At 50.7% G+C, this 12847-nt stretch overlaps 1 protein-coding gene across 3 annotated transcripts in view; it reads right to left on the bottom strand.

The window, feature by feature from the left end:
- GRAP2 (GRB2 related adaptor protein 2) overlaps positions 1–12847 on the bottom strand; it is an 89351-nt gene that overhangs the window by 28595 nt on the left and 47909 nt on the right. For all 3 annotated transcript variants that reach the window (XM_020982667.2, XM_020982666.2, XM_020982669.2), the window contains exons 2-3: positions 9153–9258; positions 423–506 (exon numbers count right to left, since the gene is read on the bottom strand). In XM_020982667.2, coding sequence (XP_020838326.1) covers positions 423–500 — 78 coding nt within the window. In that variant the 5' untranslated portion in view covers positions 501–506; positions 9153–9258. The remainder of the gene's footprint in view (positions 1–422; positions 507–9152; positions 9259–12847) is intronic.

Here is a 12847-nt window from a genome sequence, read left to right as displayed (position 1 = left end):
TAATTTCTTGCACTCTGTAGTTATTTCCCAAAATATTCTGCACCCCCTCACAGTAGAACTCCTCTTCCTGATAAAGTAAAGAGTAAAGAAAAGCCGAGGGACCCGGGCTCTGGGACTGGACCTTTCAGTGTATTCCACATTCCATCCCTATAGTCCTCCACTTCTCTATGGGGAGGAGGAAGATGGAGTTATATTCCCTGTTCTCCAAGATCAAGCTGGAGGTGAGTCAGAGTTCAGCTGCCTCCCTGGGTTATTTTTGCTCATGCTGGACTAGTCTTCATGCAGCAAACTCATTCTTAGAGGAAAATGGTGCGGTTCCTAATGGAACCATCCATCCGGTGCTGGGCAGATGACTTAGACTGTTCATCCTCCAATAAGCTAAAAAAAAAAAGATACATGCTTTCTGGGGTTCTGTCTCTTACCTTCAGGACGTCTCCTGTGTGAAAACTTAGCTCATCCTCTCCGGAGGCGTTGAAGTCAAACTTGGCAATGGCCTCCATCCTGGCCTGGGGGAAGAGACAATTCTGTTATTCCTCCTTTCTGCCTGGGGAGGGCCGGCTGCCCAGCTGGTGGGCTTCAGGGCCGCTGGACCAGTCCATTGAGAGAGCCATCTGACTGTTTCCGTGACTCCAGAGAGGGAAATGCCCCCCAGGGAGGGTGCCTGTTTCTGGCTCAGGCCCTAGACTCCTTGGGAGGACATTCCCCTGCATTCCAGGGGTGCTCCCAAAAGTGGGCCATTGACCACAAGGGCCCACGGAGGCGAGCCCTCCTCAGCCTCTCCATTTCCCCTTTATCTCTTTTTTTTTCCTCTGGGGGCCTTGCCAGGCCTGCCACCCACATCTTCTGTGAAGCCTGTTTCCTTCTGATAATGACCCAGGGCTAGGCCATCCCCTCAGACTTGAAGTTGGAGGGGCTGGCAGCCCGGTGGGGAGGGCAAGATTGTCTTACAAATTTTGTGGAGGTTTTTCCATGGCAACTGGATCAAAGTGAGCATTTTTACGGTCTAGAGAACAGAAAGGCACCTTTGTGGAGAGCTGGATGGACTAATCTCGCTTTTGTCAGGTTCCTGAAATTATGTGGGAAAGTCCACTCTCCTCTTCAGATCTTGGTTTTACCATGTCTAAAAAGGGGCTAACCCTCTCTCCAACTCTCCTTCAAGGCTCAGCTTAGGAGCCGCCTCCGACAGGGAGCCTTCCCTCATCCCCTTGGAGGTAGGTGACTGCTCTTTTCCTCCTCCTCAGATTACCTTCTGTTTACATACTGCATCCTCCCGGAGAATGTGAACTCCTCGAACACAGGCCTTGCTTCTTCGTCATTATCTCAGAACCCCAGCACTGGGCACGGTGCTGGGCATACAGTAGGCACTCAATAAGTGAACTCTATTAAATCCACTGAGGACTTTGTTGGGGATAAGTGAGCTCATTTACAAGAAAGACTTTAAGAGAGAAGTGCTTTCTAAATTCTTGGAATTATTGTCTTCTCCTTCCTCTGCACTCCCACAAGCTGCAGCCAAAGCCTTTTTCCATCCTTACTCCATGTGTCTAAGGCCCTCCCCTCTTGGTTAAACTATTGCATTAGCCTTCTAATTAGTCTCTCTGCCTCCGGTCCATTCCTCCTAAAACACAGACTGAGAGGCATGATAGTTCAGGGGAAAGAGCTGAATTTGGAGACAGTTGGCCTGTTTCTCAGGTTTACTGTCTGTGTGGCCTTGGCGAAGTCACTGTCCCCCATGGGCCTCATCAGTAAAAAGAAAAGGGCTGGGCTAGATGGTCTCTGAGGCCCCTTTCTAGCTCTAAAAACTTTGATCCTCTTATTCTTCTGCTCAGTAAACTGCTCCGGCTCCCTATTGCTTCTAGAAGATTCAAAAGCCTCTGCCCAGAATGAAAGCCCTCCACAGTCTGGCTCCAACCTGGTTTTCCAGACTGATTTTACATGACTCTCCCTTGTAGACAGCATCCTCCAGTCACCAAACTGCTCCCTGCACGTGACAAGCCATCTCCTCTCTCCATGCCTTTGCCTGGGCTGTGATCCATACCAGGAATGCCCCCCCCCACCTCTGTTTCTTAGATCCCTTCCCTTCAAGGCCCCATGAAAGTGCCACCTCCTACGCACAAGGCCTTCCTTCATCCCCTTCGCTGTCTGTACCACCTTCCCCATCCTTAAATGACTTTGTGGGTTCATAGATTTTAGAGCTGGAAAGGACTTTAGAGGGCGTCTGGTGTAACTCCCTCATTTTACAGATGAGGAAACTGAGGCCCCAGATCATGAAATGGCTTGTGTAAAGTCACACGGGTAATAAGGTAGGAGAGTTGGGGATTTGAACCCAGAGCCCCTGAGTCTGTTCTCTCCACTGTGCCATGCTGTGCACCCCCAAGGGAATGAAAGCTCTATCGCCGTATCCCCAGGGCCTAGCATAGTGCCAAACGCAGCACAGACACAGCTTAATAGAGTGACCAGAGCACTAGGCCTGAATTCAGGAGGACGTAATTGAGAATCCTGTTTCAGACAGTTAGCCCTGTGTGACCCTGCACAAGTCACTTCACCCTGTTTGCCTCAGTTTCCTCATCTGGAAAATGAGCTGGAGAAGGAAATGGCAAACCACTCGTGTCTCTGCCAGGAAAACCCCAAATGGGGTCATGAAGAAGAGTCAGACACGGCTGAAGAACAAGACCTTGGGTGAGTCACTTAGCCCTGTTTGCCTCAGTTTCCTCATCTCTAAAGTGGGGCTAATAGTAGCTCTGACCTCCCAGGGATGCTGTGAGGATCGCATGAAACAATATGTCTATAGGGCTCTAGAAATATGAGCTAGAGCAGATGCTCAGTAACTGTTTGCTGAACTGGATCTAGAGATTTATCCTGTTATGGTGCCAGGCTTAGCCTCTGTGACCCCTGGAGTCCTTGGGCTCTGCGGGAAAGAGACCGGCTGTCAGGAAGACAGGAATCCTCAAAGCCGCAGTTTGGCAACAAAAACATTTCTGCTGCTGCTGCTGCTGCTGCTGCTGCAAATTTGACTGCATCTCAAACGCTCACTGGAGGTTGGCTAACAAACAATTCTCCAGCAGTAAGCACTTTCAATCACTAGTAAATTGGGACAGCTCTGAGTGGGAAGGTCTCCCCCTACTTCTGCGTCATTCCGTGTGGGCTGGGAGCCAGGACATGGGAGGCAAAGGGAGGGAAGCCGAGGGCCTCCTGGGCTGGGGTAGGGGCAGCTGGGGATGCTGGGGGGCTGCCCCACAGGCTGGCATGCCCCTGATAGATGCTGGCATGACCAGCCACACGCCTCTGTGTGAGCTAAGATCACCAGAGGCCTGGGCCTCTGGAATATAGTCGACAGTCTGCTCATGAGTCATGCCTGACACGGGGGCCCCCAAACAGACTGATTTCAGGTCCACTCCAGTTTGGCTCCTCAACTGTGTATTAAGCACACACAGGTTCAAATCCCACCCTTTATATACCTGCCTGGTGTGGTGGATAGGTCACTGGAGTCAGGAGGACCTGGGTTCCAGCCCTACATCTGACATTATGCGACCTTGGACAATTACTTTCTCTTCTCTGGCCTCAGTTTCCTCTTCTGTAAAATGAGAGGACTGGACTTAATGGTCTCTGGAGGCCCTTCCAGCTCTGAATCTGTGACCCTCTAAGTTACTGAGCCTCTGCTTCCTCTGGTAGTGACAGTATGGCCCCAGCGCCCCAGGAACAGGGCAGGGACACAGACAGGTGCCGGTCCTTGAGGCCATGTGCAGGGCCCTGTCCCGAGTGCTGGGGAGGCAAAGATGAACAGCCAGATGTCTCTGTTCTCCAGGGGCTGATACCCTGCTTGGGGACAGGCAGGCATGCTGGCAAGTCTAGTGAGGGGAGGCTGGGATGGGGGCATCAGGAAAGGCTTCCTGGGGCTGAGTCGAGGAGGATTCTGAGAGGCAGCTGTGAGGAGAGGGGGCCTGGCACATGTAGGGGTGAGTAGGCAGAGGACGGGAGATTTTGCAGGGCTTTGAGAGCAGAGGGAAGGCCTCATGTGGGGCCCAGCTGGCCGCCCTACAAAGCAGGAGAATGGAAGTGTCTCTCAGGAGCTGCTTTTTTTTTTTTTTGCTATGCATCCTTAGCAAATGTGAATTTCCGTGAACCCGTAGCAGAGAAACAGAAGCGGAGCACCCAGGACCCCCGGGGGTCATTGTGCAGAATTGTTTAGTTATAGAGCTATAGCTCTAGAACTGAAAGGGATCTCGGAGGTCATTTATGCAATACCCTCACCTACAGATGAGGAAACTGAGGCCCGCAGTGGAAAGTATGTTATCCTGGGTCTTTTAGGCTATAAGAGGGAGAGTAGAAATTCGAACTCAGGTCCTCAGTCCTCCAGATCCAGTGTTCCTTTCACTGAACGAGTGGACTCCCGCTGCTGACTGAGGCAGCTGGGTGGCCCAATGGATAGAGTTTGGGGCCTGGAGTCAGGAAGATCTGAGTTCAAATCTGGTCTTGGATACTTACTGTAATGGTGCCCTTGGGCAAGTCACTTCACCTCAGCTCTCTCATTTGTAAAACAGAGATAATAATAACACCTATGTCCCAGGGTTGTTGTGAGGATGAAAGAAGACAATAATTGTGAAGCACTTAGCCCAGTGGCTGCACATAGTTATCATTGTTCAGTCATTTCAGTCGTGTCTGACTCCTCGTGACCCCATCAGGGGTTTTCCTGGCAAAAATGCTGGTCTGGTTTGCCATTTCCTTCTCCAGCCCATTTTACAGATGAGGAAATGGAGGCAAACAGGGTCAAGTGACTTGCCCAGGGTCACACGGCTAGGAAGCGTCTGAGGCCAGATTTGAACTCAGATCTTCCTGACTCCAGGCCCGGCACTCTATTCACTGCACCACCTAGCTAACACGTGGCCGGTGCAATGTAACTGTTAGCTATTCTTATTACTAAATAAAGTGTGAACTCCCTAGGCAGGTGATTTTCCCTTAACATAATGGAAACAGCACTATGATTAGACGCTTGGGGCTTGGGTTCAGATCCTAGCTCTTCTACTTAATAGCTGTATGACCGTAGGCAAATCACTTCCTCTTTTTCAGCCTCAATTTCTTCATCTGTAAAAATGAAGGAGCTGAATTACATGGCATCGGAGGCCCCTTGTGGCTCTTAATGAGCGAGCTGATATCAAAAGGCTGTAGAATCCCCACAGCGGGTCCCACTTGAACGCTACTTATATTAAGGAATATCCGTTTATCCCTGGGCTTTCTAGTGTTTTAATTAGTTTTTTGGATGACTCTTGCGGATTTTCCAAGTAAACCATCATAGCGCCCACAAAAAGTGATACTTTTGTTTCCTCTTTGCTTATTCCCTAATTTCTGTTCCTCGTCTTGTTGAGTTATCTAGTGTTTCTGGCATGAAATATTGAGTAGTAATGGCGAGAAGCAGTCATCCTTGATCTTGTTGGAAAGGTCGGTGTGCTTGTTCATTCTTCCAGACCGGACTAGGGCGTTTTCTAGGTCTTTGTGGGAGAGGTATGGCGGGGTATGAGCCTGGCTGGGCCCCTTTCTACTCTGCATGCTCATTCTGTACTCTCCCTTCCTCTTTAATTGAAAACTAAGGAACCTGAAATCCCGAAAGGGGAGCCCAATGTCCTGGGGAGGAAGGGTATGTAGCATGAGCATGGATTGGAGCCCAGGGCTTCTGGGGCTCTCTCCCCAGCTGCCTTTCCAGGGAAGCTCACCAGGAGCTGGTCACTTTCTGAAGTCCCCCTGCGGTCCAACTCTACGGAATCATTTAAGGAGTCTTAAAACTGACCCATCTCTGGCTCAAAAAAAGCCATGGTCCTCAGAATTCCAGGTACCAGCAGGGGGCAGCAGGGCACACCGAGCCAGCCTCCAAACCCATGCTTTTTCCCACTGAAAGACTTCAGTTAATGCAGCAAAGCCCCCTGTCGAGTTGGGGCTGGTTTGGAGTGACAGCCCCAGACCCCCCAACCTGCATTTTCTTGAAAAGCCTCAGGGCTCCAAGGGTTTTCTCCTTTGGGTGCCTCCTCCCAGGAGGAGCCTGGGGCAGGGGGCAGAGAGCAGCGGGTCTGGAGTCAAAGATGTCTGGGTTTGAATCCTGGCTCTGCCGCTGGCTCCCTATGCGACCTTGGGCGAACTGCTTCATCTCCCCAAGCCTCAGTTTCCCCAAGTGTAAAATGGGAGGCCTCTGAGATCCCTTCCAGAGCTAAGCCTACCATCCTGCACCCTGTGCTCAAATCTCAGTTCTTCTACTTGCTGTCCAGGTGACCCTGGGTGAGTCACTTCCACCTCCAAGTCTTAGTGTCTTCACCTATGAAATGGTGGTGGTGGGGTTTTGAACAGTGGCCTTGAAGATCTTCCCCAGTTCTGTGAACTTTCGATTGACCAGTCCGTGAGCAGATGGCAACAGTCGTGCCCATAGAAGGCTCCCAGGTCTCCAGTGGAGAGGACCTGAGAAGCCTCCAAGGTCGGTCCCCTCTTTTGACAGACAGAGCTGGCCTGCAAGGAATTCCCTAGCATGCTCTATCAGTGCCAGCCCTTACTGTCCACCCTTTGACAGAGGACGAAGCTGCGGTCCAGGGAGGTGACCTGCCCAAGGTCACACAGTCGGACAGTGGCAGAGTGGAGCCGAGAACCCGTCCCTCTCGAGGCCCAGACCAATGTTCTTGCCTTGCTTCAAGAAACCTCCACCTTAAAGATGATTTTGCACATTCAGGACATGTCATCTTTCCCCCCTCCGTAGCTAACCCATTCATTTTTCCCTTTTAAGCCCCAGGAAGGCATTAATCCCTGCAAGGAGCAGCGTGAGGGAAAGCTGGGGCTGGGAGGCCATTCTCCACGGCTTGTCAGGGAACAATCATCCATCAGCTGCTGATCTGGTCATGCCGAGCTAGGGGGGAGGCCGCCCGGCAGGCCCTTCCTTGTGGCCCGTCTATTCCTGGCCTGAGCTCAGGTAGGCTCCCCAAACGGCCATTCATCCCTGCTGCCGGCTCGGCTCTTTCTGAAAGTAGCCAGCAGGGACGTCTGCCGTGACAAGAGACTAAGGGGAAGTGACTGAATTCTTTGGGGAGGGGCGGAGAGCTGTTGCCAATGGGCAGGACAAGAGGTGTGGGGGGGGCGTAGTTCGGCACCTCCTCCCGGCCTGCCAAGTGGATCGACGCCGTCCATCGGCAGTGGCGCTGGAGCCCACTAGCAGACCCCATTAGGGGGCTGCCCCTGCGTGTCCCTGAGAGACCACAAGCTGCTATCTCTGTAGTAACACAGGACCCTCTCACTGTAAAGATGGAGAAATGAGGCCCAGAGAGATGTGGGGACCTCGGGTCAGAGGACAGCAGAGACAGGGCTGGAAAGGGCCTCGAGGCCATCGAGCCCACCCCTCCTCATTTTCCAGAGGGAGCAGATGCTCAGGCTCCCCGGGGAGTAAGTGGCTGAGGCAGGATTTGAATCCTGGTCCTCAGATCTAATCTAGTGCCTGTGGCCACGTAGGAGGCCCCGTCAGCGCTGGGGTCTCCCCGTCCTCAGCTGATGCTCTCTCTGCTCTTCCCTGTGCCAGGTTTCAGATCTGGGAGCTCTGAGAGCAGGGTCAGCTTTGCCGTCGCTCTGGGGAAAGTTGGCGAGGCTGATGCCTGCCTCCTCCTCCATCCCCGTTTAATCAGCTCCCTCCCTCCTGGCTCTGCAGGCCCTGCCTGCCTCCCCAGATTGCATTTTTCTCATGAATGCTTTTCCTCTTTTTTAATCATCTCCCTCTTCTTCCTGAGAAGGTTTTTCATGGAGAGCGAAGGAGGACAAAGAAAGGGAGGGCAGAGGGTGGGCGTGAAAGACCAGGGAAGCCTAGGCACGAGGCTGGGCTTCCTCAGCTGGAGTCCGTGGCTTGCTTTGGAAAATGCTTGGATAACTGTATTTCCGTAGAATTGGTTTTCTTTGTATTTTTCTTTTATGCCTTTAACAACTTGGTTCTGAGAAGGGGCCTCTAGGTTTCACTAGACCAAATGCGAAAGGGGACTGAGACACAGCTCCTGGCTTAGTGGAAAGAGTGCTGGCTCAGGCAGCAGGCGGATCTGGGTCTGAATCCCACCTCAGACACCATTAGCAAGCCACTTCCCCTCTCTGGGGTCCAGTTTCTTCATCTGCAAAATGGGTACAAAATAGAATTCAAAGTTTTTGTTGTGAGGCCCCAGTAGGAGCATGGATGTAAAGCTATCAGCAACTTTCAAAGGCAGTGTGGTATAATGGGTAGAGAGTGTCCTAGACGTCAGGAAGACTTGGGTTCTAGTTCTGCCCCTGGCATTTACTGGCATGTGTAACGCTGGGCAAGTCACTGAACTTTTCAGTGGCTCAGGAAATGCATCAAGGCTAGAATTTGCAGAGCACATATTGATTTGTGTTGGTAGAATTTCCTAAGGAAGTGTTCTACAGGTGTCCCTATGGCAGGCAGGGCCCTTATGTCCTCCTCACTCATTTTCGGAGGAAGAAACCAAGGGTTAGAGGGAAAGTGTGTCACATAGGTAGGTGGTCAATATCTATGCTAAGATTTGAACCCAGGACCTCTGACTCCAAACACAGCCCCTTTCTACTGTTCCATACTGTCTCCCTTTATTTGAAGATAATTTTCAAATTCCTTAATCTGGCACTCAAGGCCCTTGATAATCTGTGTCTGATTTGCTTTTCCTATCTTCTAGTCCTTCCCAATAAGACCCCTGGTACAGTCACTGCTCCCAGAACATGTCTGGCTCATTCCCACCTCCAAACCTTTGCTCACATCTGGGACAGCCTCCTGTCTCCTCTCCATGTCCTCCCCAGGCTGCAAGGCCCCTCTCCCTGAAGCCTTCTCTGGTCACTATCCACCATGAACTGTCACAGCTTTTATTCCCTCCCCTTTCAGCCAGGTTACCAGACAGCTCTACAAGAGATGGCTGGTGTATATTTTGGCAAAACATTAGATAAAGTCTGTCCTTATAGACTTTCTGAGATGCAGAGGTGAGGGATGGATGAGTCTGCATTACGTGGATTCACAGTTGGCTGAATGATTTCTGCTAAAAGGAATGAGTGGATTAACGTCTCAGCTAGACATTCTCTGGATTTCTCATTGTGCTCTGTCCTTAGCTGTCTTGTATGTGACATTAATGGCTCTGAAGTCATGAATTAAGCATTGAATGCGTGCTTACCAACGACTTGGAGAACTCGAGGCTGGCAGGGGTAGCGAGCACGCTGGGTGGCTGAAGCAGGATCCCAAATCAGGCTGGAATGGTGGGCCAAACCTGCAAGACAAAACTGAAGAGGGACAAATGTAAACTTTATCAGGGCCAAAACAGCAACAGCTCGAGTACAGGGCTTTTAGTAACTACTAACTGCGTCACCCAGGACAAGTCATTTCATTTCTGTGATTTGGTTTCCTGGAAATGAAGAATTTGGACTTGGCCTCTTCTAGCACCAACTCTATAATCCCACAAATCAACAACACCGTGTCACTGCTAAAAAAAAAAAGCTGACATTTTTTAGGTTTCAATAAGAGAACGGCATAACCTCCCAGAGTTCCACTGTCCTCTGCTGGTCAGAGCTCCTTCCGCATTTTAGAAGGGCACTGATAAATTGGAGGAGGAGCAGGAGATGTCAGGGGTGGTGGTCAATCCCATGCCAGGCAAGGACAGGTGGAAGGAAAGGAGAATGTTTTAGCTGAAGCAAAAACAGGCCGCAGGGAGATGGCATGGTGTAGATGCCGACTTTAACGAATCAATCAATAAGCATTTATTAAGTGCCTACTTTGTGCCAGGCACTGTGCTGAGTGTGCAGGCACTGTCTCACCTAGGGTTAGCTAGGTGGCATAATGGATAGAGCCCCAGGCCTGGAGTCAGGAAGATCTGAGTACAAATCCAGCCTCAGGCACCTAAGAAGCTGTGTGACCCTAGGCAAGTCACTTCACCCTATTTGCCTCAGTTTCCTCATCTGTCAAATGAGCTGGAGAAGGACACGGACAGCCACTCCAGTATCTTTGCCAAGAAAACCCCACAAGGGGTAGGACATGACTGAAACTATTGAACAACAGTCTCAGCCGGAGAGGAGTCCAGCCATCACCCCCGTGGAGGCTGGAGGGGAGGGTGGGCTCTAAGAAAGGCCAAGAAAGTGGTTGGGCTTTGAGGGTGACAGCTGGAAGGGTGGAGGTGCAGACTATGGGAGGGCCCTGAAGGGAAGTGCAGGGAGGGCGGTTCCTTTTGAGAGGAAGCGTGTGCTCCTGGAGATGAGGCGTCCCTTTCCCTTGCACACAAGCAGCCTGCAACAAGCCTCCATTGCCCCCATGCTAGGTACAGGCTTGAAGAGAAGCTGAAGTATTATGGGATGCCTGCTTCAAGGATCTTTAAGACTGTTATGTGGGAGAGAGAGCGATGTTGTTCCACTTAGAACTGGGATTAAAGAATGGTAGTTCCAAAAACAAGGTTGAATTGGAGGTCGATGTGGAGAAGGTCTAACCGAGAATGGATCGTGCATTTATTAAACGCCTACTGTGTACTAAGCACGGAGGGCACAGAGACAAAGAATAAATCAGTCCTACTCTCCCAAGGAGGCAAATACTGAATAAATACCGGCTAGTCTGGGGACGCCATGAGAGCTTGGAGAAAGCTGCTCGCCACCGGCTGGTTTGATCAAACAGCCTGACCATGCAGTTATCTGATGTAAGCCTTCGTCCTCATTCCCAAACGAGAGCTGAGGCTGGCCTCCCTCCCCCTTCCCCAGACCCCTGGCCCCGAGGAGGGTTATGGCCAAGTGCTTGAGCGGCTACTGGGCCACCAGGATCGTTCCTTTCAAAGAGCAGCTTCCCATGCACAGCTCTACGGGCCGGCCTCCTTAAAATTCAATGCAGACTGAGAAGGGAAGGGAGAAACAGAGCAGGAAGGACCCGTGTACTATGGAGGGGGCGGGGCCTGATGGGAATCCCAGCCAGGGAGCAAGATGGTGCAGGGGAAATGGTGGGTTTTTCTTATTTTTTAGGCAATGGGGTTAAGTGACTTGCCCAGGGTCACACAGCTAGTAAGTGTTACATATCTGAGACCAGATTTGAACTCCGGACCTCCTGAATCCAGGGTCGGTGCTCTATCCACGACGCCACCTACCTTCCCTGCAGGGGAAGTGGTGTTGGCGGCGGTTGTCTCCTCACTGCCTTCTTCAGAGGCGGCCTGGGGGGCTGGAAAGATCACTGGGATCTGGGCTCCCACTGGCTGCGCGATGCTGGGTAAGTCGCTTCCCCTCTGAGCCTCAGTTTCCTCATTTGTAAGACACAGTCCTCCTTCATCTTAGCGCTTCCTTCTGGGGCCAGCCCCACTCGATCCCTTCTGAATCTTGCGTGTGCATTAACTGTTTGCCTGTTGTCTCCACATTACACCACGATCTCCCCTTAGAGCAAAGACTGGTTTGGGTTTTTCCTTTCTTTGTATCTGCAGCACTTAGCCCAGTGCCTGGCACGTCGTAGGCGCTTAATAAATGCTTCTTCCCTTCTCCCCCACGACGACCTTACAGGATTTTTCTGAGGACCGAAGGAGATGAAAAGACTTTTCGAGCCTTAATGTGGGCCGTGTTAATGTCAGCTGCTGTAATGATCATTCATGATGTTTCAGTGTCGGCCGCCACGTTTGCCTCCTGAGGAGGGCTGCAAGTGACAAGCCCAGATTTTCCCCTCAGATTGATGTTTTTGAGTTCTAATGCTAATAAACCAATGTCGGTCTACTAATGAGGCTGGCCCCCGTGGCATTCAATTTCCTCTGATTCGATAACCATTTAGCAGCATGTGACTATAGAGAGAGCTGAGGTCCCCTCAGAGGCTAGGAGCTCCAACTCTTTCCTTTTACAGATTGGGAAACAGGATCACAGACACAGAGCTTGGATAACTCGCCAAAGTCACGCAGGAGCTAGTGGCAGAAAAAGAATTTGCACTCTTGTCTTCCATTCCAAATCCAGCATTTTCCCCACAGCACCAGGCTGTGACATCATAGCTGGCCTTTTTGCAGCGCGTTAAGGTCTGCAAAGCATTTTTACGAACATCATCTCATTTTATCTTCATAGTAATGCCGGGAGATGGGTGCTATTATTATCCCCATTTCACAGTTGAGGAAACTGAGGTAAAAATAAGTGAAGTGACTTGGTCAGGGTCACAGAGCTAAGTGTCTGAGGCTGGATTTGAACTCATGCCTTCCTGACAACAGGCCCAGTACTCTGGACTACGGCATCCCCTACCTTCTTCACAGAGCACTTTTCTTGAAAAAGCCCCTTCAGTGGAGCAAGGTAGAGACCTTTTGTTGTCCAGACCTGAGACACATTCAGATTCCTGGTGTAGAAACTCCCTCTGTTAACCCAGACCAGCAACTCATCTGTAACAGATTCTTTCAGAATTTTCCTTTGATTTTAATTTGTATTGATATATTTTGGATTTTTAAAAAAAATCTTCACTTCCCAATGATTTTTTCCTCCTCTCCCCCCAGAAAACCATCTATCCCTTAAATAAAATAAATAAAAAAGAGAGGTGGGGTGGGGAAAGGCGATCAGTTCAGCAGATCTAACCCTTGATGCAGTCTGACAGTTTATGCAATGTTCTCCACCCATAAGCCCCTGCCTCTATCAAACAGGGGCCAGGTGCATTTTCTCATTTTTCATTCTTTTCTAGGGCCAGGCTTGGCCATTTTAATCACATAACTTCTTGTCTAAGAGATGGGTGAATGGGAGGAAATGGAGAGGCAGCTTGGTACAAGGAGGAGAGCAGGGGACCTGGGTTCCCTTTCTGCCTCCAGGCAAATTGCTTTAATTCCCTGAGTCTCGGTTTCCTCATCTGTAAAATGGAGATAATACTAGTAGAGTTTCAGTCGTGTCTGACTCT

Source organism: Phascolarctos cinereus, unplaced genomic scaffold, assembly GCF_003287225.1.
Source record: "Phascolarctos cinereus isolate Bilbo 61053 unplaced genomic scaffold, phaCin_HiC Scaffold_1;HRSCAF=81, whole genome shotgun sequence".
NCBI lineage: Eukaryota > Metazoa > Chordata > Mammalia > Diprotodontia > Phascolarctidae > Phascolarctos > Phascolarctos cinereus.
Note: the sequence above shows the minus strand (reverse complement) of the source record. Positions and strands in the feature narration are given on the sequence as shown.